At 44.9% G+C, this 27059-nt stretch overlaps 1 protein-coding gene across 1 annotated transcript in view; it reads right to left on the reverse strand.

Annotated features, from left to right (window-relative positions):
• Window positions 1-27059, reverse strand: part of Tpo (thyroid peroxidase) — an 80344-nt gene that overhangs the window by 50603 nt on the left and 2682 nt on the right. The window contains exons 4-8 of the mRNA XM_042054540.1: window positions 26259-26418; window positions 21377-21477; window positions 15141-15225; window positions 8798-8949; window positions 6909-7041 (exon numbers count right to left, since the gene is read on the reverse strand). Coding sequence (XP_041910474.1) covers window positions 6909-7041; window positions 8798-8949; window positions 15141-15225; window positions 21377-21477; window positions 26259-26418 — 631 coding nt within the window. The remainder of the gene's footprint in view (window positions 1-6908; window positions 7042-8797; window positions 8950-15140; window positions 15226-21376; window positions 21478-26258; window positions 26419-27059) is intronic.

Genomic DNA, 27059 nt, shown 5'->3' on the forward strand with positions numbered 1-27059 from the left:
GTCTCTGCCACATCACTCCAGTCAGAGCTCAGGGAACCCCACAGAACAGGAGAGGGAAAGTGTGCAAGAACCAGAAGGGATGGAGGGTATCAGGAGAACAAGTCCCTCTAAATCAAATGAGCAAAGAGAAAATGAGCTTGGGGAGGCCGACACAGCAATACAATACAGGACCTGCATGGGTGTGTACCAGGTTCTTTCTCTCTCTCTCTCTCTCTCTCTCTCTCTCTCTCTCTCTCTCTCTCTCTCTCTCTCTCTCTCTCTCTCTCTCTCTCTCTCTCTCTCTCTCTGTGTGTGTGTGTGTGTGTGTGTGTGTTTTATAGCTTCCAGTTTAGCATTTTATTGGATTTAGAGAGTGTGAAAATGTGGGTCTCTGGATTCTAGTACCTTCCCTTGGTGCTCTTTTATTTTTGTTGATTTGCCTTGTCTAACTTTGATGTGATGATTTTTGTTTTATGTTTATTTTGTTATGTTTTGTTGTTATCTCTTAGAGGCCGGTTCTTTTCCCAATAAGAGACAGAAAGGGAGTGGATCCAGAGGGGAGTGGCGGTGGAGAGGAACTTGGAGGAGCAGGCAGAGGGGAAACTGTAACCAGAATATATGTGAGAAAAGAATCTATTTTCAATAAATGGGGGTAAAAGGGAAATCGCTATCTGGAGATTGATTATATATATATATATATATATCCTCAGAATACAGAATTGTAGTGAAGTGACTTTTTTGCATGTGTGTATGTATCCATGTGTGTGCATGCACATGTGTATGTAGTTGCCTGTGTGGACAGAGGTTTATGTCAGGTATCCGGTTCCATTCCTCTCCATCTTCCATGTTGAGCAGGATCTCTTGTTGAATCAATGCCCCACCATTTTGGGTAGTATGGCAAATTACCTAGTTTGCCAGTCTACTCCAGATATTCCCTTGTCTCTGCCCCCTTGAATTTGGGATTATAGATAAGCTGCCCTACTTATTTAGCATTTACAAGGACTCAATGGATTCAATTCCAGTCCTCATCCTGAGTGGCAAGCAACTTACAAGCTGAGCCTTCTCCCTAACCCAGGCAAAAGTGATTTTTAAGATCTTTTCGAGTTTTCCATACTGATTTTCCTTATTTACATAGACACTGTAACCATTGCAACCCCTTTTCTATGTGACTAAGATTTGCTGCAAAGGAGGGGCTAGCAGTTACAAAGAATTGCTTGAAATGACCCAGAGGGGGAAAGCTTCATCCTTTACATGTCTGTTGCTTTCCCTACAGCGTTCCAGGACTAGTTAGCAACCAGCCATGATGCTCCAAGGCGGCTTGATGATTTGTGTGTCTCGAGAGACAGAAAGTGGCAAACAATTCTATTATTAATATTTCATTGACGTGTAACCCAACTAGCTGGATCAATTTGCAAAGGTAGGCCTTCGAGTAGTGCTTTTAATTAGTAACAAGAGGGCAGTCAGCCCTCCACACAGATTTGTTACAGTCAGCTGCTCCTTACTTGTGCACCATAAAATACAGCTCCCAGAGAGGCCCTATTGCATGCAGACAAAACTAACATAATGTTTACAGAGCCTCACTGTGGTTTCTTTCTTTCCTGGTAAGCTTTCCTATTTCAACAGTTCACTAGGAGGTCTGCGGTGCCCAGGAACACTGGGGTGCTGCTGTGGACACACAGTCTGTCACTGGATCCGTACAGTTAGGGTAGGTTGTTTATGAGGACCCCAGATGGACAGTGCTGAGTGTCTCTCATTGCTCGGGAGCCACACAGAGACACCTGTGAGCAGGCGCTGAAAGAGCCTCCATCCCCAGTGGCTTTGATGTCTCATTCTGCATTTCTCTGTAGTTCTCCTTTTATTAGGCTTGGATTCACGATGGCCATGCAAACTTGTTGATGGCAGCAGTGAGCAGAAACATTTCTCAGCGTGTTTTTCAGGAGAGTGGTACCTCATTTTCTTCATAGCTCTAGTGACCAAGACTTAGGCATAGGCACCAGGACCACAATCTTCTCAATGTTCCACATTCTGACAAGGAAGAAGCCCTAGACCTCCAGCTGAGAAGGGAGCATGCTGGGAAATGCCATTTGGTTTGGTTTTCTGGACATCTCCCCAACCCAAACACACAGGGAAAAGCAGACTAGCCCTGGGTCATGGATGAGATTAGCTTTTCTTTTCACATATACAAATGTGCTGCCTTCTCAGCAGGAAGGTAGAAGTAGAGTGAATGAGGACGATGACCACTTTGCATGGGTAGGCACACAGAGAACTCAACACGCCTGGACAGCCATGGGTAGGCACACAGAGAACTCAGCACGCCTGGACAGCCATGGGTAGGCACACAGAGAACTCAGCACGCCTGGACAGTCATGGGTAGGCACACAGAGAACTCAGCACACCTGTACAGCCATGGGTAGGCACACAGAGAACTCAGCATGCCTGAACAGCCATACAGTGGTCCAAGGAGTTCACTACACCTCCAAAGCGTGTCTGGGGGAGGGAGGGCGCTCGGATCCTGATTAGGGGGATCTTTGGCAAGAGCTGCTCTCCTGGAGAAAATTAAACCATCCGAGAGGTGGGCTTGTCGAGGAATGTGCTTATCTGTAACTGTACGATGTGGACTTTTTCAAGAGTTTTGGACACCTATCTTCTGGAGTCACTGGTACCCATGTGATGGCCTGAGAGTCCTACAGGACACCCACATCACCCACCTCCTCAAAAGGAGTTGCTTTGATTTCTAATATCTAGTTCCACATTATTAAGTGATACCTCCCTTTTTAATTTTAAATTATGGTTTAGACTCTGCACGGGCAGAGTAACAACTGTTGTTTAAGGTAGCTTAACTATCAATGTATAAACTTTCCCCAGAGGGGTTGATGGTGTTAATTCCTCCCAGGAAAACTCCCAAAAGTATCCCAATTCCATGGGTTACATTAAAACACAGAAGGGACCTGTGAGTGTGTGCCCACAAGACACACATCTAGGATAAGCACTCACTGTTCATGCAGACACACAGAAGTCATCAGGCCTCCCTAGAGCATCACACCTGCTGCTAGCTAGTGCTTCTGGAATGTTCCTAATTGAAGCTGTCAATTGTCAGGAATTAAGTTATTTCACAGTGTGCTTGGAAGACAGACTCAAAGTTTAACTGTTAGGGAGCGACTATAGAAAGCTGTACAGCAAATTATATTCTGTGTGCAGATGGGGTTGGGAGTTCTTCTGGTAACAGACACACCCATCAGATTTTCTTTTGAGTTTGTCATTTCCCCGAGGAATAATTTATGAGTCTTTAGACTGTATAGGACAGAAAATGTCCCTCACAAAGAGGAGCATAGATCAGCACTGTGGGGAAACGGACAAGCTGGCCCTGAGTAGGGTTCTGCTGACTATGGCATGTGTCTATCGTTGTGTAGGAGGCACAGTTGGCAAACTTGATTACCAGGCAAAGGTTAGGCTCCCTCAAGTCAACTCTGGTGAGAGACTGATAAGACCATGAGGGTCCAGGCCATCAGGGCTCACTACATGCTTTCCAGAGGTTGAAAGGCCTGCTTTGATTCTGAGACGCCATAGCACCCTGAGGTCAGTCATGGCTGCCACTCACACTTCCTGCTCTCCAAGACAGCTCTCCTAGGAAAAGCATACTGAGTTACACTGGGACATTCTTGAGGCTCAAGTCTGAGCCGAAGCACAAGGAAGATAGATGCTAAAGAGTGACTTCATGGTGGCACTCATAGTTATTATCACTGGGATCCAGAGGATGTGTATGATTGGCAGATTGGGGCAATTCTCATCTGCGCTCTGTTCCAGAGGTCAAGTCTTGGGCTTGATATCACAGGGTTGGGATTCACCCTCTGCCCTGTCCGGTCCTCATCTGCTACCATCCTTTGTGGATGGGTCCAACTACCTCCTCAAGGGCCAAGCTTTGGGGCTCAGGCTGTGCTCTAAGAATGGCTACATATATCTGCATCCACCTTCAGGAGAGGACTCTTGGCCCCAATCCTTCTATTCCTTCTCTTCTCTTAGAGTTCCACATTGCCTTTTCTTTCCAAGTTAGTTCAAGGAGAAGGCTGCTTCCCGAGGTAGGTATACCTCTCTATTCCCAGGAACTACTCAGGAGGAACTGCCATTCTCTAGTCAGGGGAGCACGGTTTATCAAAGCAGAGAAAGCCATCCAAACAGCAGCAAGCTCTCATGAACATGGGTTGTTGTGTGATCTATTTCTGCTGGAAGGGATGGCCTCCCTTCAACTCTCTGGGGGGCTCTTATCCCTGCTCTGTGTTCCGGGAGGCATTTGCTTAACACCAAACTTGTAACATGGTATCTGTTTCATCAGGACTGTATGTTTAGGTCTTGAGGACAGAGGCACGGTTCTGAACTATATCACTCTTGCAATCCCTCAGCAGTACCCAACATGTGTAAACAGGGTATGTTTAACAATGGCTGCTCAGCAGCTTTACCTTCCAGTTCTGCTACTGTCTAGAAGGATGTGCTCCCTTCTCTCTACCCTTCATGGTGATCTCTTTGCCTACTGTAGCACACCAAAAGCTGCTGTATGTGGCTGCATTTTAGGAAGCTTGCTTTCCCTTTTCTAGATATTCTCTTAGAGACTGTTTTAAAAGGAAGAAAAAAACCCACCCATGTTTCTGGTGGGTTCTGAACAGTATGGGGTTGAGGATAGGATACAGATATGGTTCTCTGACTCCTGGGGATCAAGAATAGTCATCAGTTCCTTAGGGCTTCATGAATAAAGCTGAAGGCTCCTGCTAATGCATCCCAGCAGAGGAAAAGGCTCAATAATAAGATGACAGCAAGGGTGGGAGAAAAGAGCCTACCCGCGAGGCAGAACACACCCAGGTCTGAGAAACAACTATTGGCTATTCTTTGTGGGAAGAGGCATACTGGCTTCTTGCATGTGACTGAGGTCTTTGTTTCATTTGATACTGGCTGTTTTTCTAAGAGGGGTAAGACCTCTGTGATCAATTGTGCACTTTCCTTGCCCTAATTTCTGGAGGCCAGCAATAAGCTTGTACATATCTGACGTTGTTTGGTTCATAAGGCACAAATGGAATTCAGCGTATAAGCAATGTTGTTTGTAATACAGCGAACATCATTTATGTAGATACACACAAAACCTTCCTCAGTCCCTACTACACATACCACATAATGTTCCAAATGAGGAACTTACAGGTAAGATGATGGGATTAGAAGTCCCCTCTGATGGTTAGTATTGATCATCAACATGACAGAATTTAACATCATCTGGTAAAAGCCTCTGAGCAAGCCTGTGGGAGACTATATTGATATGAGAAGACCCATTTTAACTGTGTGTGAGGCCATTACGTAGGTGGGGGAACCTGGGGGTAAATAGAGCAGAGGAAGCCAGCCAAGGAGGAAGCCAGCCAAGCAGCAAACACTCAGGGTTCTCTTTCATGACTGTAGCTATGGTATGAGCGGCTTCAGGATGACACACTTTCTTCCCCACAATGATGTATCCCAGAACTGTATGTCAGAATAAACAATTCCTCCTTGAACTGTATTTGTCAGGGTGCTTTATCAAAGCAACAAAAGCAGGAAACTAAGGCAACCTCAGTGGGACCCCCTGGAAGAATCAGGATAGTAAGCAGTAGCGTCTATTCTAGCAGGAGCTAAAAAAAATGAGGCTGGACCATGAAGTTTGGGCCAAGGTTAGAGATAATTTCCCAAAGGACCCTGCAGCTACATACATGGCAGAACTCTGAGCTGGGAAAAGGACAGGCTGTAGATATGTGACCAGGGCTGGATGCACAATAGAGAGACCCAAGACCAGTGCAGGCTCTGGAGACAGAGGCTAAAGTGTGCCCAAAGCTGAGATTTACTGGAAATCTAGTGGGAGCAGTCCGAGAGGGAAACACCCTGCTATTTCCTGGGTAAGAGGTCATCTGGGAACTAAGAAGTCCACTGCTGAACTTGGGGTAGGTTTTCCACAGTCAAGACAGGAGAAGCAACTCGATGTGAAACTTCACAGTGTCTGCAGAAACAGAGTCTGACAGAGGTGGCTAGAGTCCTGGCGAGAAGAGCGTGCCCAACTGAAGAGTTAAGCAATAGTGTGGGAGGTGTGATCACATTAATACCTTGGCTGTTGAAACTCAAGTCAGGGAAGTAAGACCATATCTAACACGTGAAATGATACCAGGGGAAACTACCTAACATCAGTACATACTGAGGGTTGGCAGTACCCAATCAAGAACTGACATCTACTGGCAGCTGAGCAGAAATAACCCCAAAGATTTATTAGAATGCCCCCTCAAGGGGCTTCCTGCAGATAGTGTCTGTTACCCATATTAACTACACACTCTTATTGGATACACATGAAGAAAGCAAGCAAACTTTTGATGAGAATAAGTGGCTGGCTGGACAACGTGGGGTGCCCCAGAAAATACTGAGCTGGGCTCTTGCTCTGAAGCCAAATGAGGTCGAGAAGAGGGGAGGACATTGCGGGGGTTTGGTTTCTGACATTGGGCACACACGCGGAGGAAACCACGAGCTAAGTGCCACAGGAGCTGATGCCTTGTGGCGGATGGCCAAACTCATCTTTCAGTTACAGTTGGCAGGAGACGCAGAAAGTCCTGGTAACACACTAGAGACAGGCAGGAGATATGGAGAAATCGGGGATGCTGTCTAAGCATCCGACTTGAGACATTAGGTGAGGATAATCCATCTGTGATTTTAGAAGATAGGGGTGAGACGGAGCGAAAAAGCTCCCCTCTGCTGTCTGTATCTGTAGTGCAGGGCAGCCTGAGGGTGGCAAGGCCAAGGAGCTAGATAGAGTATGGGAGAATGTGGCACAGAGGGTGGATGGTCAGTTCACGGATCTACAGCCTACTTCACAACAGCTTGTAATCAAGATCAAGTCATGAGGGGCCCATGGCCGGCAGAGGGTCTGCGCACAGTACCTGTTGTTGCAAGCCCCGGTGATGGGCCGGTACTTATTTGCCAGGCAGGTATCAGGACATCTTGGCGGCAGCATGAAAGGCAAGCATCCTGACAGGTTGGCGATGGTGCCCAGAAGGTCTGCTGATAGGGCATCTACATAAGATAGACCAGAATGTGTGCGACAACATCGGTACCAGATAAAGTTCCTTTCCAACAATGTATCAGCCATAGCCTCAACATCTGCATTGGGGGGCTTCCTGTGTAGCCTCCATCACCGTTCTGAGAAAACCTGCCATCTCCTTCCCAGTCATACACACCTTCATTTAACCCCTCAAGCACCTTCATTGATAGGAGTCGGGGGGTGGTCCACTTGTTTGCTTGTGAAGATTCAGAAAAACAACCTAAGAACCACGAGGCTCCAGGAGGACAGGCCCATAGGCCACTTCTTAGAGATGTCACCCATCTCACTGGACACCTCGCTGGGGCTAACTCATCATATCTGTGCAACAAGACGTTCCCATCTCACAATTATCTAATGCTTCAGGGCAGCCCTAAGATGGACATGTATCTTCCTGTAGGAACCTGCCTTGGTTTAGCTGGCTAATAGCATTCATTCCTTCCTCTACAAAAGCCTTTATTTTTTTTTCTCCTATTGATTCTTTTCTCTTAGAAATTTCTCTAGATTAGAACCTGTGAGTGAAGTCTCTTTTGTTTATGTTTACTGTTTTTATCTTGCCAATTCTGTCACCTCCCTTATGATATCTTAAATGTTCTGGAGTGGCAGAGTCTATAGCCAAATAACTTTACATTCTTTAGGGTAGAATTCTCCAGTTTCACAGTATGGCCTGCCTTTCCAATGTGCTCTCACTCGGGTCTGGGCTGAGAGCCTTGTAAAATGAAAAGACGAGCTAGCAGGCTCCCATCCTTGGGGCAGATCATCCCACATCCCTTCTACTACTGTCTGAGCTGATGCCATTACTAGACAGGGACCAAAGTTCCTATGAAGGTCTTTCAACTATGTGGTTTGAAGCAAACCTCTTTTAGGAATGACTTTTTGGTTGCTATAAAAATCAATTAAACTTGTTAGACTGTGATGGTTTATGCCTTTAATCCCAGCATTCAGGAGGCAGAGGCAGGTGGATTTCTGTGAGTTTGAGGCCAGCCTGATCTACAGAGCAAGTTCCAGGACAGGTTCCAAAGCTATACAGAAACACTGTCTCTAAAAACAAACAAAAAAAAATCAATTTAACTTACTGTTCAGTATAGGATCTGAGTCTGAGAACTGTGGTTAATCCTGGTTTAAAACACATTCACCTAATCAAGCAAAGCAGCACTAATGCTCAAGCAGCTCACAACACTGCACTGGAAATAGATCTCATGGAGTTTGTTAAAAGAAAGCTCATTTTCAAGCGTGTCACCACAGAAATTACGATGCTCTCTAGGTGGTGCCCATGCTGGCTTCAGTATCTCAGCTCCACACAAGTTTTGATCTGAGGCGGTTTATATTTTCTTCCAATGTGCTCCTCTGCAGCCACCATGTGAGCCCAGAAACTGCAGACTCACCTCATTTTTGGAGGCAGCCCATGCTGCTGTCACATTCCTTGAGTAACTGACTAAGTCAGAGACCCTGGCTACAAACTGGGAAGCTGCATCTGCAGCCCCCAGCTTGCCATGACAAGACACACCCTGGATGAATGTTTCCTCAAAGAACTCCTATGAGGGAAGGTGTTTACCAAGTTTCACTAGGTGGGAAGATTAGAAGAACATCCCCAATTTATTTTAGACCCTAAAAGGCCTGTTTCTCTACAGAAATAGGATTCGAATACCAGAGAAATTGTATTTCCCAGGATAACACAAATGAGAGGCTGTGCATAGGTTGAAGCAGAGGCAGAGGCACGTGGCCACTTACCTGTAAAGAACTGTGGTGGTTCCTGTTTCAAGGTTTGTATTGATGTTTCCATGATCTCCGCTGCTCGGGAAACAGCTCCACTGGTGGACTCTGGCAGCTTGGAGAAAGAGAGAAGCTGGGCGGGTGAAAGGACTTCTCTTTTCTTGAGGTTTCTAGAGCATACGAAGACATAAGTTAGTCGAAGCTGGAGAAGCAGCTCAGCTGGCAAGAGTACTTGATGAACAAGCATATAAGTACTCAAATTTGATCTCCAGAAACTATGGAAAAATCTGAGCATAATGGTCTGTGAAGTGGTTGAAGATTATCTGTTTATGTGAAATACAACCACTATGTATCTAAAGAACCTGATTAGTCTTAACTATAAGTATGACAAACATGAATGACTATTGACCTATAATTCTTAATACCTATATAGCTTAAAGATGAAAATTTAATATTAAAATATTAAAGAATCTTTAAACAACTGGGGAGCAAGTGAAGACAATGACCTCAAAATGTAAACAATATATAAGTATCTTGATCAGAGGTAGAAATGTATAGTGCAATATGATAAATATATCCTAAAATTGTATCAGTATACAAAATGTCTTAAGCAGAGGTAGAAATATGCATGCATACAATACAACAAAATAATTTTGCATAGGTGTACAAATATTGTAAACAGAAATAAGAGCATATTAAGCATAACAAATATAATTTGAATTTGTATCAATATACAAGACTTTATACCAATGTATATTGTCTATAAACAATAGCTCATAAGTATTCACTCTATTACTCACTATTATTAGTGTGCGTAAGCTCACACTAATCTATTATCCCATTCAATTTTCTCTCCTTTTTAAAAAAGGAGATCCTTGAGCCTACAAAATATCCACCCTAACCCCCAACCCTGTACCAGTTATAATCAACCCCTAATTGATGTCACTAACCCTGAGGACAAAGTTTGTTGGGAGAGGCCTGAATTGCCGGAAACTTAATTACTAAATTTAATTAAGAGCAATGTGTTCATATATGGAGAATTGATTTGGCCAGAATATCAAGGAACCCAAAGCTTGCAGGCAGTCACAATCCACTTCAAAGAACTGTAGAATATGGCATTTAAATATCTTAGGGTTCTGTTGACGTGAGATGCAATTGCTCCTGGCAGCACCAATCTATTCCTGAGAGAATGTTGGGCACCGAAGACACTCCACTTGGAACTTGTTTCCTTCTTGGCAAAACTGGCCTTTGAGCAAAGACCTGCCCATGTTTCTACCACTGACAAAATGCATGGTGTCTAAACCTGACAGGCAGGATACAAGAAAAAAGACTGCCAAACCATGCTAAGACAGGGTAAGACAGTTTTGAAAAATTTCCTGCCTCTGAAAATGACTTCGTCAAATTTTGGTTGCTCCAATGTTGCAAATGAGACTTTGGGTGATTGCCCAGGTAGTCAGTTGTCTGTCATTTATTGCACATTTTGGAAGTTGTTTGATTGTACTTCCTATTTAGTCAAGTAATATTAATTATTTCCCTTCTCAGGTCTTTGATGGGGTTGAAGACTAGATAGTCATAGTTACTTTCCTCTCATGACTTAGCCAAGCCATTTCTAATATAAGACTTAGACTCCTTAGGATAGGATAATTATTAAAACATTTAGCATATGTTTCTTATTATTATTTATGCTGGTTGTAATTCTAATTTTATACTTGATATCTGTTCTTATTGCATTTAGTTTTGTATTTCATATTTAGAAAAAAGCGGGAGGTACTGGGGGAATTCCTTCAGCCAATGATGTTTGAGATGCTGGACCACTTTGGGCATACTCTTGAATACTATAAAAAACAGATGTAGAAATGGTTCTCTCTCTCTCTCTCTCTCTCTCTCTCTCTCTCTCTCTCTCTCGGCTGCTGGATTTGGTTCCTGTTCCCCTCTAGTGCAGAGGAATGTTGATCTGTGAGTCTACCCCTAAAATAAAGAACTCTTCATTATTAGTCTCCCTTCTGAGAGACTACTTTAGCGCACCTGCTCTTATCACAGAACAAGACTAGTGACTTCAGATGACAGTGTCTTTTGTAATCATTTCCATATCTCTGTATATATCCAAAAACAGCATGCTGCAAATCCCAAAATATGCAATACAAATAAGACTTTAAAACCTCAGGGCATAAATTCTATGATTATGACAATTTTGTAGATGAGGAATTTAACACTTAACTCATGTAAGGTGAGTAGCTTTTGCAAGGTAGATATGTGTGACAGTAGCAGTGTTGAGATACACACACACACACACCTCAATACACTGGTAATGGGTGACTATTTACCAATGTCCATGATATGAAATATGACATATTAAATACTTATATTTTTTACATGCTCACATATTTGTAAAAGATCTAATGAAGTCCTGAGTCTTGAGGAGACAGGTTATTTAATTTGCAATCTAGGACATGAATTGACCAAGGGAATGGACAGAGGTCAGGAGGCCTCAGTTCAGAGGTAGAGGCCTTTGTCACTCATCACTAGCAGGGCTTTACCTTCCTGAGATGCTAATGGTAGACAGAAGCATAGCCCCTAAAGACAGAGACATTTCCCTGAAGCTTATTTGAGCAAAGGATATTGTTAAGAGGGAAAATGGTATGTTTTAATGTTTGTATTTTGAGTACCCTTCTGATGTTTGCCTTTGTAAACAGACAAATATTTTGGGTGTAGGGTGATCTGTCTTTCTATTTAGTGGTTGATGAACTTTCCTTTACTGCTCTAGCTGCTTTGAGGCAAAAAAAAAAAGTCTGCTAGGCTAACAGCTGACTATCGCTATGCCAGAACTAACCATTGAATACACCATGGACATCTTACCAAAGTCCCCAGCGGTCAGCCCCAGGCCTTTTGTGTCATGATCCTTGAAGAACCATTTCTGCCTCCCCAGAGGAGCTCTCTGGGGTTCTAGCAGAGACTGGAGCTGGGGCAAGACCACATGGGTCCAAAACAGAAGCTTTGATGGCTGTGGTCAGTGCTAGGAGGCTGGATGGAGGGAGGGGTTGAACATCCAGCTACCTGACTGCCGAGGAAGCAGCTGATCAGGTTGAGAGTAGCTAGGGCAGGAAGAATGAAGCAGAAGGAAAGATGATGAGGGAGTAGAGGACTGAGACAAAGGAAGAACAAAACCTTAAGAAACCAGAGAAAAGAATGCGCAGACTGTGGTTGATGGAGTATTCTCAGAGAGCTGTCTGTTCTTTAGAGTCAAGACTCTTAGACCCTAGTCCAAGAGGTATAATACTAAAATTTCTAAAATCCCAGGCCTAGTAGGTACTGTTAGGGCCCTTATGCCTGAGACTCGCAGGGACTGGCACTGGAGGGTGCCACTTGCTGATGCCTCTTCATGCCTACTGCTGTTGCTCACTGCTGCCACACAGGGAAAGGAAAGCCGCTGGAGAGGAGCATTGGAAGCGCTTCTCCTTGCTTGTCCAGGATTCCCATCTGGGTAGAGCAAAAAACAACCCTGGCTGGCTGGTTGGTTTTGCCGGTACCCTGCCCTGTTCTGAGGTGAACAGCCACGGAAACAGTCTTCCCTGGTACCTTGACCCCTAGGCTGGGCATTCTAGTCCTCACAGCTTTCTGACAACAGTGGGCATTAAAAAGGACCAGTGCCTATATATTCCGCTGGTTTGTCCTCTTAGCTATCACATGGTCCTTCCAAAGAACTGGTCCTCCCTGGTAGATGACCTCTCTTCCATACTCAGCCTGCTCTGTGCTAAGATCTTAGGGACTAGATGAAGCGTTTGTATCAATTGATGTCAACTGTCCATCTGCTGCCACCCCTGAGGAGGGGCGGAAGAGGCAGCTTCGCATGTTAGCCCTCCAATCACAGTGCAGGTCTCCAGCCATTGTGCAGGGCTCACTAACACGATAGTGGCAGAGGCTGGGAGGGTGTTAAATGACGGGTGTGTGCCCTCATATTTGCAGGAGTATATTGATTTTACACTTGCATTTTGGGAACTCTATGTTTAGCTGGCTCAGCGTTCCTTATGTAAAACGCCGAGGAAAAGCCATGTGTCAGATGTATGCTCTCTTCAGTCCCCTGGGTGTTGGAGAAGTGGAGACCACTGCCCAGTGACATCGTCCTCATCAAGCCATCTCGTGCCCTTTGCCTCTCAATCTGCTGCCAGGAAGAACAGGGAACATTTCGGTGTCAGCAGACTAAGATGATGTCACAGGTCTGAGCGTTGATAATCTAGCCGAGTCCATCTTGGAGCCTGTGGGCAACTGTGGACCAGAACTCACTCTGAGCGCTGAAAGGGAACCCATTTGTTGCCCCAGGAGTGGGCCTCGTGGGTAAGGATGCGATTCTGGCACTTTGTGCTGTCTAGAGCTTTCTGTTTCCCCAGACCCACTGTCTCTCAGAAGACAAAAAATAAAGTAATCTTATCCACGTTCTGGGTGGGAGAAAAGATGGGAGGTAGGGAGGGTAAGGGGGAGAGGGAGAAGAAGGGAATGGAGAAAGAGAGAGGGAGAGAGAGAACTGCCTGGTGAATATACGGGTATAGATTTTGTTCTACAGATGCACAAGTCTGAGCCAGGAAAGTTCATCTGCTTGGTCTGACGAGGACTCTTGGTTCAAGAGAGTGGAGAAGTTGGTGGCTTTACTCCTACATTCAGAAAGGGCTGTTGAGCATGCCTGGTCCCCCATACAGGGATCCTTGGAGCTACTTCCTACAGCATATCTGACCTAGGTGGCTCAGCCATGACTGGCAGCAGGCCCTACCCACCCTTACCAACTTTTAGACCTGGCTCTACTCACTGCTGCAGAAGCATAGGCTGCCAACCACAGCAGAAACTGTCATACAGACAGTACAGCCTCACGCCCCTCCCCCCACACAACAGTGCAGTCATGGGGCCCTCTGCCATCAGCTGCAGTTCCTGCACCAAGGTTGGCACCATGAAACCCTTTCGGGTTTATGAACTCTCTGCCACATCTTCTACTTCCAATGGGGAACTCTCTGGCTCTAAGATTCCCAGGGGCATCCTGCACTACTGAAAACCTCTCTGTCTTCCCTCACGATTCCTATCACTTCATCTGCCAGTGTTCCCTCTTTTTTTCACCTTCAATCTTTTTGTCTGTAGCCAGTGTGGAATAATGAAACTGTTTCCTACCTGGAATAATAGAAATTTCAAGTAAAATCAGAATATGTCAGGTAATAATTTGGCCTTAAGAGATGTTGTAACTTTCCACCAACTTCCAATAAAACGATAAGCTTGTGAAGACAAAACTTAGTATGTTTTTGATGCTTTCTGAACATCTAAAGAGACACCATGATACCATTAGCACTGGTGTCTGCCACACATTTAAAAGCTTGATGTCAGGGCCCGGAGAGACAGCTCAGAATTCAGGGCACTGACGTCTTTTCTAGAGGGCCCACGGTCGATTCCCAGCACCCACACTGTGGTTCACAAAGGTCTGTAGATTCAGTTCCATTAGACCTGATGCCCACATCTGGCCACGGCAGTCATATGGTGTGCACATGGAACTTTGATGTGGGAGGGTCTTCTGTTTGAGTTAATTTCATTGGTTAATAAAGAAACTGCCTTGGCCCATTTGATAGGCCAGCCCTTAGGTGGGTGGAGTAGATAGAACAGAATGCTGGGAAGAAGGGAAGCTAGTCAATCGTCTTGCCTCTCCTCAGTGAGACAGTCGCCATGAAGCCAGCCACCAGGTCAGACATGCTGAATCTTTCCTGGTAAGACACCACTTCGTGGCGCTACACAGATTATTAGAAATGGGTTAATCAAGATGTGAGAATTAGACAATAAGAGGCTGGAACTAATGGGCAAGGCAGTGTTTAAAAGAATACAGTTTGTGTGTTGTTATTTTGGGGCATAAGCTAGCCAGGCAGCCGGGAAGCCTGGTGGGACGAATAGCAGGCCTGCTCGCCTCATCACTACAGAACTTAGATATGTATGTGGGTAAAACATGTACAGACGCACAGTAAGATTATAAAATTTCATTTAAAAAATTAAAAATGAATATATGATGTCAGGAAAAAAATGACGGGCAGCTTTGGTTCTATGCTTGGGGTAGTACAATGGTGACATCCTAGTGGCTAGTCACCAAGCCTGAGGCATACAACACCCTTGCCTCCTGAATATACCCTAATGCTAATCCTGACCAGGCATCAGACTCTGTCATCATGGCACCTTGATCTACAATTAGACCACAGGCTTTTGATCTGTGTTTCTCTGAGCGAGGTGTTGGAGATGGACCATTGTTTTATCATTGCTGCCCACAATGTTGGAACCGTGAATCCTCTCACCTAAGCTTCAGGGCCTCATTTGCAAGGGGGCAATGGGGAACACTGTCCCTTACCTTTTGATGGTGTTGTAGACTGCATTGTCCACCATGAGCTGGCTTGCTTCCACGACACTGACAACACGGGACTTCATCATCTTCCCTAGGATATAAAACATAGCACCACTAAAACACCCACAGTACAGCAACTCTCTCCCAGGTTTGATGTCCTTCCTCAAGCGCAGACAGACACAGTGACCATGCCACGGTCTCTAGAGATGAATGGATTATTGAACTGTTCTTGGGCAGTAACATTTACATCAAAATGAAACAAATTGTGAAAAGGTAAGCTAAGTAGCTGAGCATTTCAGACATTGTATCAATGGGAGTGCCTTGTAGCATCAGCACCTGACAGCATCTGCCTTTGACATCTGATGTAAGAGGCAGCAGTATGATGGGAAGCTGTTGGAGAGTCTCAGACGCTTGTGATCCCAAGTCCCCCAGACCACACCAGCCCTCAGGTGGGGCACAGTGTTTACTCTCTTTCCTTTGTAATCTAGCTTGCTATCCCCAGTTCTCATTTCTGTTCCTGAAGTCAACTATGGCACGGAATTTCTTAGCTGGGGAAAGCTCTCATCCTCTAGACAGTGCCATGCCTGTCTGCTTCTCACTGCGATGATCTCGGATTGAGCCTCTAAAACCTGTCAGCAAGCCCCCAACTTAACGCTTTTGTTTTTATAAGCATTGCCTTGTTCACAGTGTCTCTTCACAGCGATAGAATGCCAAGGCAGCCTCTGATGCTTTGTCTGGGGTCAAGTGCAGTTGGAGAGGCTTGCTTGAAAATATGTCTCTTTTGTCTTCACTCTATCAATGCCTTCTGGGAAGCTCTGTGCCTCAAAACTGGCTTTCCCTACACCCCCATTACTGAGAGGGGACAGTCATCTCACTTTTCTTTCCTTCCTGCTGTCAGTCAGGTGCCTTTGAAAACACACACCTGCTGGACTGCATCTCCCCTCCCAACACAAAGACACTGCTGCCCACAGAGTAATCCGGACTCCTTTCTAAAAACTTCAAGACCCAACAATCTACAGGGACAAGGTTTGATATTTCATAGCTCTGGGTGTGGTAGCTTGATTTCCTCCTCACTTAAAAAAAATATCACCCTCTGGTACTACAGAAATGGCTTAGTGAATGAGAATATTTGATTCCTAGCATTAGGACCTCAGTTCAGATCCCAATATCCATGAAAAGCTTGGTGTGCCTTCATGCACCTTTTACTGAAACACTGCACAAAGCAGGGTTAGGAGGGTTGCTGAGGCTTACTGGCTGCCAGTCCAGCTGCAGCTTCAGGGAGAGAACCTGTCTTAGGGTAGTAATGTAGAGAGTGATAGACTCCTGATGCCCTCTGCTGTCCTCTATACACATACACATGGGCACCAATACCTCTGTATATAGCCCCCCTCCAAAGTAGTTACTTAAAATATACAACTCATTTTCTCTTCCTTAACAAAGTCATGACCCTCTGAGTGGATGCAGTAGAAGAAAATGATCAATTCTTCACTGTGTATCCTGCGCACTGTGACCATTAGAGGGAACTCGAATGCATTGCCTTTACCAGGTTAGAGGCTTGTCATGTGTATGACCTAAGTGATTGAATAGAAGAATTAACTATGAAGAAAAAAATGGTGTGTGTGTGTGTATTTGCTATTCTGGGGGAATAGTAGCTGCCAATAAAAGAATTTTTTTGTTATTTACTCCTAACATAGTGAAGGGAACCCTGATGGCTCTTTGTCTTGGAGAGGGGTGGAGTGGGGGTATGGGTGGAAGGGAGGGGAGGGAAGGGGGAGGAAGAGGGAAGGAGATGGAAATCTTTAATAAAAAAATAAGGAAAAAAAGAGATGATATTTAAATAAAACTGGTTATGTATTGCTTATACTTAATTTGCTATACTGTAAAATATTTTACCAAATTAAGATTTATTATTTCAAATTTTGCCACAGGAACACCTCTCATCGATGATTGTCTAAAAATCCCCATGGAACTGGATGGATTTTGAATTAATTATGCTTTGGATGAACAGAGATGTCTCATTCATCTACAACAGAGGAGAGAATCTTCCCCTCTGCCCATCTTAGGTTAACTATCTGGGGCTGCATAAATTAGACAGAAAAAGAAAAGATAAACAAATGAAAAAATTGGCAGATGCAAATCTTGGTCTGTGTACCAACATCCCGTGAGAGCTGCCAGAGCTGGAAAGCTGGCTAGATGGCATTCTCAGGGAAAGGAAGAAAAGAAAGAGGGAAGGACGGAGGAAGAGATGGAGGGAGGGAAGAGGGAGCAGGTGGTTAGGGAACAAGCTGTGAGGAAGAAGATAAGTGGAGAAGGCCGCTAAGGCATCTGGCAGCTGGATTTGTGATGTGTGTTCCCGGATGTCTGTGCCTGGCTGGAGACCTGGAGACACTTTGCAGATGGGTTTTCTGGCCAGCAGGGGGAGACAGAATGCTTCCCTATGACCCAAGTCATTTGTAGCATCTCAAGATCCACCCATCAGGCGCGCAACTACCTCCTACTTGTGGTTGAGGCTAGGCCAATGACCCCGAGAATTTCAACTCGGCTTCTTCTGTTTTTCTGGAAGAGAAATCCAAATTCTAGAGAATAACTTGACTCATTCCCTGTCCGGGAAATATCATCTGTCACCTGGTTTTCCACGTGTACCTTGTGAAAGTGCCTTCTGCTCTGGGAGGCACACTGGCTTCTAGAATCCCACCATTTGCATATTCATAACTGGGATGCAAGAAGCCATTATACAAGAAAGGTTCTGTGTGTCAAGACAAAGAAATAGGCTCCGTAGTTCCAAACATGTTCACTAACACAGAGCAAAACGGTACGAAACGAAACAGCAAAGAGAACTAACGCCTTTCTTTCTAAAGCCACAGATGCCCCCGGCTTCCAGGTGCTGTCTCTGGCTAACTCAGATCCCTTTTTTTTTTTTTTTTTTTTTTTTTTTTTTGCTCAGAGCCATGTGTGGATCCTGTTTTTGACGATCTGTTTTCAGAAATCTGGTGAACTGGAACAGAGCTTAGCAGCTCTCCTTTTAAACAAACTCCCCCACTAGGCTGGCTTCCCAGTCTCAGGATTCACAGGCAGCTTTTCCTGCTCACGCTGTTCATTTGCATCTTATTTTCTTTTCACAGCTACGACGAGCTGAGTTCACCATAAAGATCATTTCGCATGGATCTCAATTTGGCACCAACACTGGAAGCCCGTCTCAGTCTGTGCAGAGCAATACACAGGTCTTCATGAAGCGTGTGCTACCAAGGGTTGTCAAGAGATGCTCTAAGGAGAGTTTTCTTAGATTGATAATGGCCACGGGTATACCTTAGGGGAAGATGAAACCTGTTTTCATTTTCGGAACTTTATTACTGAATTTCCAGGTGTTGAGGGTTTTTTTTTCCTCTGTGTTTTGAGCCATCTGGCTCTACACAGTGGTGTGTGTGTGTGTGTGTGTGTGTGTGTGTGTGCATGTGCATATGTGTGTGCATGTGTGTATGTACGTTGTGTATGTATGTGCATATGTGCGTGTGTATGTATGTGCATGTGCATGTGTGTGTATGAGTGTGTGTACATGTATGTGTGTGTATTTGTGTGTGTATGGGTGTGTGTATATATGTGTGCATGTATTTGTGTATGTGTGTGTATGTGTGTATGGGTGTGTGTGTATGCATGTGTGATGGAGGAGAGTCATGTGTCTATGTGTTAGTTTCATTGGTTAATAAAGAAACTGCCTTGGCCCTTTAATAGGACAGAAAATTAGGCAGAGTAGACAGAACAAAATTGTGGGAGAAAGAAAGCAGAGTCAGGCAGAAGCTTCAGGCAGACGCCATACTGCTCCTCTCTGAGATGGATGCAGGTTAAGATCTCTCCTGGTAAGCTACCACCTCGTGGTGCTACACAGATTACTAAATATGGGTTAAAGCAAGATGTGAGAATTAGCCAATAAGAGGCTGAAACTAATGGGCCAGGCAATGTTTACATGAATACAGTTTGTGTTATTATTTCCAGGGCTAAGCTAGCCATGCAGGAGCCAGGCGGGATGAAAAGCAGGCCTGCTCGTCTCTTCATCTACACGTGTATGCATGTGTATGTATATGTTTGTGTGTCCTATAGCTTTGCTTCCCAAAGTGCCATTAATGTCACCCAAACGCACAAACCCATCTCTGCACTGTCATCTTCCAAATGCATTTAATTTTGGCTGTGATGAAATAGACCAAAAGAAAGCTATGTTTCAATTACATTTTACCAGTGAATATTTATTGTTCAAAGACACTGCTGTTTTCCTTCCAGCTAACTAAATAATGTTCATACGTTAAAGAATGTAAAATCAAACCACTGTGAAGCATACACTTCTCGCTTGCTTTGCTTTTTTGTTTGTCTGCCACAGGGTTTTATGAAGTACAGACTGGGTTCACTTAAACTTCCTCTATATCCGATGCTAGCCTTGAATTCTTGATCCTCCTGCCTCAGATGGAATTATAGGTGTGCTACCACACCAAAAAGAATGTAAAGAGCACTACTAGTGATTTTAATATTTTTTTAATTTAGTATCAAGCCTATGACTTCATCCATGCCAAGGCAAGTGCTCCCCTGCTGACGTACACCAGACCAAAGGCATAGCCAAAGCTACCCTTAACCTCGTGAGTCTCACCTCATCGTCTTTAGTGCTGACCTACCGACATGTGGAAGTACTGTTGGCATATCTTCTAAATGAGAAATTTATAGGATAGATAATAAACCAGCTTCAAAGCATCAGAAAGAATGGTAAAATATACTTCAAAGGGCACGACCATGATAAAAGTTGCTTTGTACGTTATTATATGTTATTTAAAATGTAGGCAAAAGAGTCAAATATATTACAGATTCATAGATTCGTGAATCATGCTTTTCATCCCAGCGTCCTGGAGGCAGAAGTAGAGGCAGGCAGATCTCCGTGTGTTCTACATAGTGAGTTTCAGGCTGATGGGGGCTACATACTGAGACCTTGTCCTCAAGAAACAAAACAAACAATCTGTGTGTGGAATTATAGATATCCCCCACATGTTGATTTCTGAAAATAAAATAATTTCAAAAATTTAAAACCATGCGCGCAGAGGATTTTAAGGACAGCTCGTGGGGGCAGCAGCTTGCACTTGGGCTAGCCTCTTGACCTCCGCCTTCCCAGTCTTGTTTTATTGCTCTAGGGCCTTGATAACTACGAAGCAGAAGGACAAAGTGGTTTACTTCCTGCCTGCGTGCTGAACACCTGCTTTGTTCCAGACGTTGGAAGGGTTGGCATGGAGGAGTAAGATTTAAAATGAGTATTCCTTTTGTTTTCTCTAGCTGCCGATAGCAACACACTTCCTCAGTTAAGGCTGGCCAGGAATGTCTGTGGTGGGCAGTTGAAGACCCAGACTTGGGAGGGGAAAGGCTTGGCCACCAGGAGAGCTTTGTGGTTCCCAGTGTAACCGGTATGGAGACCCAGAAGGAAGGGAGGAGGGAGGCTTTCCTCAGGAGCTCCCTAGCCTGGGAAGGCAGCAGGGTGACTTCAGTACAGACATGATGTCCAGACATTCAGAAAGCAACAGGCAGAGCATGGCTCCTAACTGGAGGCAGGGTTGGGTGTAAATAAAGATGCTAAAGTCCAAGGGATGGGCAGTTCTGAGAGACTGGGCACGGGGGGGGGGGAGGTGGGGGGGGGGTGGGAGGGGGGAAGGTGGGGGGGGGGAAGGGGGGGGGGGGGGGGGGGGTGGGCAACTGCCCCACCAGCATTCTGCCACCAGGGTGACTGATGTCCTTTTTTCCCTCCCTCCCCCACGTCCTGCTCTTCCTCTCTTCCCTCCCCTCTCCCTCCCCTCCCTTCCCTCCTCACTTCCTTTCTTCTTTATAGCAGAGAGTGATTATGTTAATCATGGCAGCTCAGTAGCTTTCTTATCATAATTTCCCATACAACTGACTAATTTCAGAAACTGTACCAGAGACATTTAATGAACGATGATTTTATAACAAAGGAAACAAAATACTCAGAACTTTTCTTTCAGATATATGTACAGGTAAAATGGAAATGATTTATCCTGCAATCATAAAATCATGAAAAAAAATCAGTTCTTTTAAAGAACGAATTACATTTTCATCCTTCTAAACTGAAGTCTTCCATTTTCTCTTTGACAAGCACAAAAGGATCTTAACCAGTTCTCAACAACTGGCACAGCACGCTCCATTTGTTGAGTGTAAGAAACAACTTTGCAAGGCTAAAAGATCACATCTTATTTGTTGCTTACCCCACAAGACTTCTCTGCTTCTCAGGATGAAAGGGAAGAAAATTCCAGCTCCTATCACCGCCAGTGTGACTGCCGCAGCTCCAAGGGCTCTCGTTCTGGAGCTGAAGTGGTGAAGAGGTAATCAGGCATTCAGCAGCGTGCTGTGGGATCTACCATAAACACCCAGGCCTCTCCTCAGGTGGGCCCTCCCGAGTCCAGGGCTGCTACTCTTTAGGATGCTGAATGTCCTCAGAACTACAAGATGCATAGAGAGACTGGAGAGCTCATCAGAGCTAGTCCTCTTTTCATCAAATCTGGGCCTAGAGAATGGGAGATTTCTCTCTTCACACATGTCTATGTGGAGCAAACAACTAACAGTAAGAATTTATCCCTATAAAGACAAATAAATCCCCGGACCTGCTGCATTTCTTAAGGAGTGAGGATTATAATGAAGCGATTTCAGATGAAACAGAAGGCCCCAAATGGGTCACATCCACTTTCTAAGCCTTTGTTTTCTTAGTCTTAGACAGCTTTTTTTGAACCCCTGACTTTGTTAAGCAGGACACCCCAGGAAGACTACATCATAGTGCACAGGGGTCTATAAGTGACCCAGCATGGCTGAGCTGAAGTCATGGGATCAGGGCACTGCCAGGCTTTGCTGGGAAAAGCTATCTGTTTGCCACACAGCCCAATAATGGCCTCCCATAGACAACTTTACACCTTTCATGATAGATTTCTCTTAGAAAATGGGAAAATAAAAAGTTTACAACCTGACCATTTTCCTTTGCTCAGCCGAGGAAGCAGGATGTGCACAGTTGGGTGCGCTCTTTGCAGTCTTAACTTCTGAGATGTGAATCTTGATTAGCTTTCTGGGATTGGGTCACCCACCATATAAAGAGACTCTGCTCCTGCTTGGCTGCCCACTCAAGCTTCTGAGGGGAGTGGCCATCCTAGGTTTGCTTAGCATTGTATTTTTGCCAAGTTCTCCTGTGTCCTGGCTGGTCAAAAAGAAGGCGCCATGTCCTAGAGGACCCTCTGTCCACCTGACCCAGAAAGATCTTTGGAGAAAAAAGAAACCTATTAAAAACTAACCCCTTGGACATTTGCGCTTTTCCGAGCTGATGCAACTGGACACTCCCCCCCACCACCACCACAACCACACATATACACACGCACAATTAAAGTAGGGAGCAGACTTTGGAAGAAGAGATGTAGTGGGCTGGGTGGTGGTAATGGGATGAGAGGATAATGGGACATTTTAATAAAAAAAATGTATGTTTATAATGTGAATTACATACGAGAAATTGTAAAATAACTAGAATAAAAGAACCACATGAAAGAAAGTACGAATCACCCAATACCAGCTGGATTGTGCAGTTTGCTGGTCCCCACTAGGACCTGGGACCTCATTGCATGTCTCTGAGATGCCAGGGTCCTTTGCTGTGTGATTTTCTTTTTTTTACTCAATGCTTTTTGAGGGGCCCACTGCCCAGTTCTTAAATCACACACGGAGGCTTATTCCTAGTTGTGAATGCCTAGCCTCCACTTGGCTTATTTCTAGCCAGCTTTTCTTATCTTATGTTATCCTGGCTACCTTTTGCCTTTGGGCTTTTATGTTTCTCCATTTCCGTATACCTTTCTTTACTTCTTCCTCCGTGGCTTGCTGTGTGTAGCTGGTGGCTGACCCCTGAGGCCCTCATCTCCTCCTCCTCTGGTTTGCTCCTTCCTCTGTTCTCCTCCTTATACTCTCTGCCTGCCAGCCCTGCCCATCCTTGCTCCTGCCTTGCTATTGGCCGCCCAGCTCTTTATTAGGACCATCAGGTGTTTCAGACAGGCCCAGTAAGAGTTCAACAAATGCAACGTAAACAAAAGTAGCACACGTGAAAATAATATTCCCCAACAGCCCTTCTCCCTGAAAAGTGAATAAAATACACCTGTGTTTGTAAGCGTGATGAAAAGCGTCTCAGCCAAGAAGCATTTGAACTTTGCAAGCAACATCCCCAAACCCACTATCTCTGAAATGGGAAAGATTCACTAAGATCCTCCCTGCCAGAATAAACAAAGTCCAGTTATGTTCAGAGAAGCCCAGCTGCCTGGGAGAGCAGACCTGGAAGAGCAATTGAGTTAGGCCCCTCAAAATGACAGCCTCATTTGTGCTGCCCGTAGGCTGTGGGGTTCCTGTCATCCATGCTGGGATGGGCTTTGGTGACACAGCTTTCTGTTTTTGAGTCGTTTCTGTTCCTCCAAGTAACTCCTCACCCATATCCTTGTAGGTAACCCTAATAAAATCATTGGTTTATCAAGTTGGACTTCAGTGGTATCTATACTTTGGTCTGTTGTCGGTTAGCTATTTGGGGTGAGGAGACATGTGTGTTGTGTCTCCCCAATGAAAGTCTTGTCACACATATATAAACACATTTCAGCTTTACCCAGAGGCCAATGAAGAGTGCCTAAGAACGAGAATGACCCCTATGGAGGCAGCAGAGTGAACTTCTAAAGGTTAGAAAACTATCTTTTCCTCTGAACTATAGGCTGCAACTTTACCCTTTTATCTCTATTAAGCTATAGTGATGGTAAAAGTTACATCCCTCTGTGAAGACCGGTTAGTTCTTCAGTGTGCAAAAACAATGAACGAGGAATGACTGGACCAGTTTAAAACGGCCATCATTTCCTGTATTCCCCTTATTTCCTCTCCTCATGACCTCTTCATTTCTCCTCAGGATCTCTTCTCAGATCCATTTCTTACCTTCTCCTCGCATCTCCTCCGTATTTTTCTCAGATTCTCTTCTCACATCCTTCCCAAGCACCCTCTCATCTTCACATCTTCTCACACCCTTGCCTCCTAGCTCGCTCTCTCCTTAGCTTTACTCCTCAGCCTCTCTGCATCTTTCCCTAGTTCACTACCCACTCACACTGTGTCTGAGTTAGGGTAACCATTGCTGTGATGAAACACCATGACCTTTTGGAGGAAAGGGCTTCTGCGGCTTACACTTCTGCATGGTCGTCCATCACTGAAGGAAGTCAGGCCAGGAAACATTGCGGGAACCTGGAGGCAGGAGCTGACACAGAGGCCATGGAGGGGTGCTGCTCATGGCTTGCTCTGTCTGCTTTCTTACAGAACCCTGGGCCACCAGCCCAGACATGGTACCGCCCACAATGGACTCCCCTATCAATCACTAATGAAGAAATGTCCTACAGGCTTGCCTACAACCTGATCTTATGGAGGCATTTTCTTAACTGAGGTCCCCTCCTCTGAGATAACTTTACCTTGTGTTTAACTGACATAAACTATCCAGGACACTTGATCCCTTTTCAACTTGACACACAAAGATATCACAACTAAGTTCCAAACTTTTCTTTCTCATTCATCCCCAAGAGCTCACATAAAAAAACATAAAATGCTTTAAAAGTTCCAGTTTTTACAAATCCAAACACATTAAAAAATCAGTCCCTTCTCTTAGCCTGTTCCTTTTTAGAGGTGAATTGATACCAAGAATCCACAAGGATGACCCCAGATAAGACCCTAAGCAATAGAGGAGAGGGTGCCTTGCCCTGTTGTCAGATTGATGAATATCTTAAATGTCAGTATAGCATCTTTACCCAGCAACTCATGGAAACAGTGGCAGAGATCAACAGAGGAGCACTGGGCTGAGTTCCCAAAGTCCAGTGGAAAAGAGGGAGGAGTGAGAATATAAGCAAAAAGGTCAAGACCATGAAGGGGACAGTCACTGAAACAGCTTACCTGAGCTAATGGGAGCTCACCAACCCCAGTTGGACAGGGAAGGAACCAGCATAGGACCAAACTAGCTCTTCTGAATGCGGGTGACAGTTGTATGACTGGGCAGACTGCAGGGCCACTGGCAGTGGCACCAGGATTTATCCCTACTACTTGTACTGGCTTTTTGGAACACATTCTGTTTGGATGGATACCTTTCTCAGCCTAGATATATAGTAAGGAGGCCCATGTTTCTTCCTCAGAGCAATGTGCCTTACCCTCTCTGAGGAATGGATGGGATGAAGGTGGAGGGAATGGGAGGAGGGGAGAGAGTGGAAACTGGGATTGGTATGTAAAATGAAAAAAGACAGCTTGTTTTCTTTTAAAAATATAAAAAATTTAGTCCCTTTAAAATATCCAGTCTCATTAAGTATCCAAAATCTCTTTTAAAGGTTCAAAATCTCTCAACTGTCGGTTCTTATAAAAATAAAAATTAAGTTAAATACTTTCTAACTTCAAGAGGGAAAAACCAAGGCACAGTCACAATCAGATCAAAGAAAAATCAAACTCCGACAGTGTGAATAACAAAATATTCAATATTTGGGATTGACTCACAATTTTCCTGGCTCCTCCATAGGGCTCGGGGCACTTCTCCCGCTCTGCCCTCCACAGCACACACACAGCCTGTCTTCTAAGTTCAGCATGGCTCCACTCTGTTGTTGCTGCTATCTTTAGTGGTTACCCCATGGTACCAGCCTCTTCAAAACGCTGGGGTCTTTGGCTGCAATTGGGCTGCACTTCCACCAATAACCTCTCCTAGGCTCTTCACGATGCCAAGCCTCAACTTATTCACATGACCCCTTCAGACCTGGGCCTTCAACTGCCCCCGAGTCCGTACCTTCACCAATGGCCTCTCTGGGCCTCTCCTAGTGCCAGGCCTCAGCTGCTTTCCATGACCCTTTCATGCCTTCAAAACCAGTACCACCTGAGTGACTCTTACACATTACCAAGTTCAGCTGCCAACTTCAGGTACAATCTTTGCCGCCTCTGAAACATAATTTCTCTGTGCTCTCAGGAAATACTTTCCAGAAGATTTTGGCTCCGTTATGATGGTCACTTCTTAATCAGTGCTAATTGCTAAGCTCTAACTGACCAGCGTCAACTGACCCAGTATAATAAAGGTTTTACTTTAGCGGTTCTGGTGGCTTGTTAATCACAGTTGATTCTTCAGCCCCAGCTGACCAGAAACCACAGATTCTTCGCATACATGGCTCAGTAGAGTCTCTGCTTCCCTCTGAAACCTCCCAAGCCAGGTCTCCACCATCTTCTCTGCTCTCAACATTCTTATCTTCAAAGTTCCAATGAAACAGTTCACTGAGGCCTCAGCACTCAATGGCTCTTCTGGCCTAAGTTCCAAATCCTTCTGCAACCTTGCCCCAAAGCATAGCCAGGTCTGTCATAGCGATCCTCCACTACCCTAGCACCAGCTTCTGTTCTAGTTAAGGCTGACACTGCTGTGATTGAAACCCCATGACCAAAAGCAACTTGGGGAGGAAAGGGTTTGTTTGGCTTTACTCTTGGACATCGTAATTCGTCACTGAAGGGAGCCGGGACTGGAACTCAAGTGGGGCTGGAACCTGGAGGCAGGAGCTGATGCAAAGGTCCTGGAGGGGAGCTGATGCAGGCTTGCCTACAAACCAGATTTTATGGAAGCATTTTCTTAGTTGGGGTCCACTCCTCTCAGACGACTTTAGCTTGTGTCAAGTTGACAACTCTCTGGGATACATTTCTCCTCATATTCTAGTATCTTAAACTCAGTTCAAATGCTAGGGGTTTGGGACGAGTTCTCTGACGACCTCCTTTAACCAACTTCCAGGAAAGAATGCAATGCACCATGGATACCATGCTGCACCCTAGGTCTGAAGACCTTACTTGTCTTAAACACGAACATTTGTAGTTTAGACCACAGCCTCCTTAAGTCATAATCCT

The sequence above is a fragment of the Arvicola amphibius genome, chromosome 2 (assembly GCF_903992535.2).
Source record: "Arvicola amphibius chromosome 2, mArvAmp1.2, whole genome shotgun sequence".
NCBI classification, from domain to species: Eukaryota; Metazoa; Chordata; class Mammalia; order Rodentia; family Cricetidae; genus Arvicola; species Arvicola amphibius.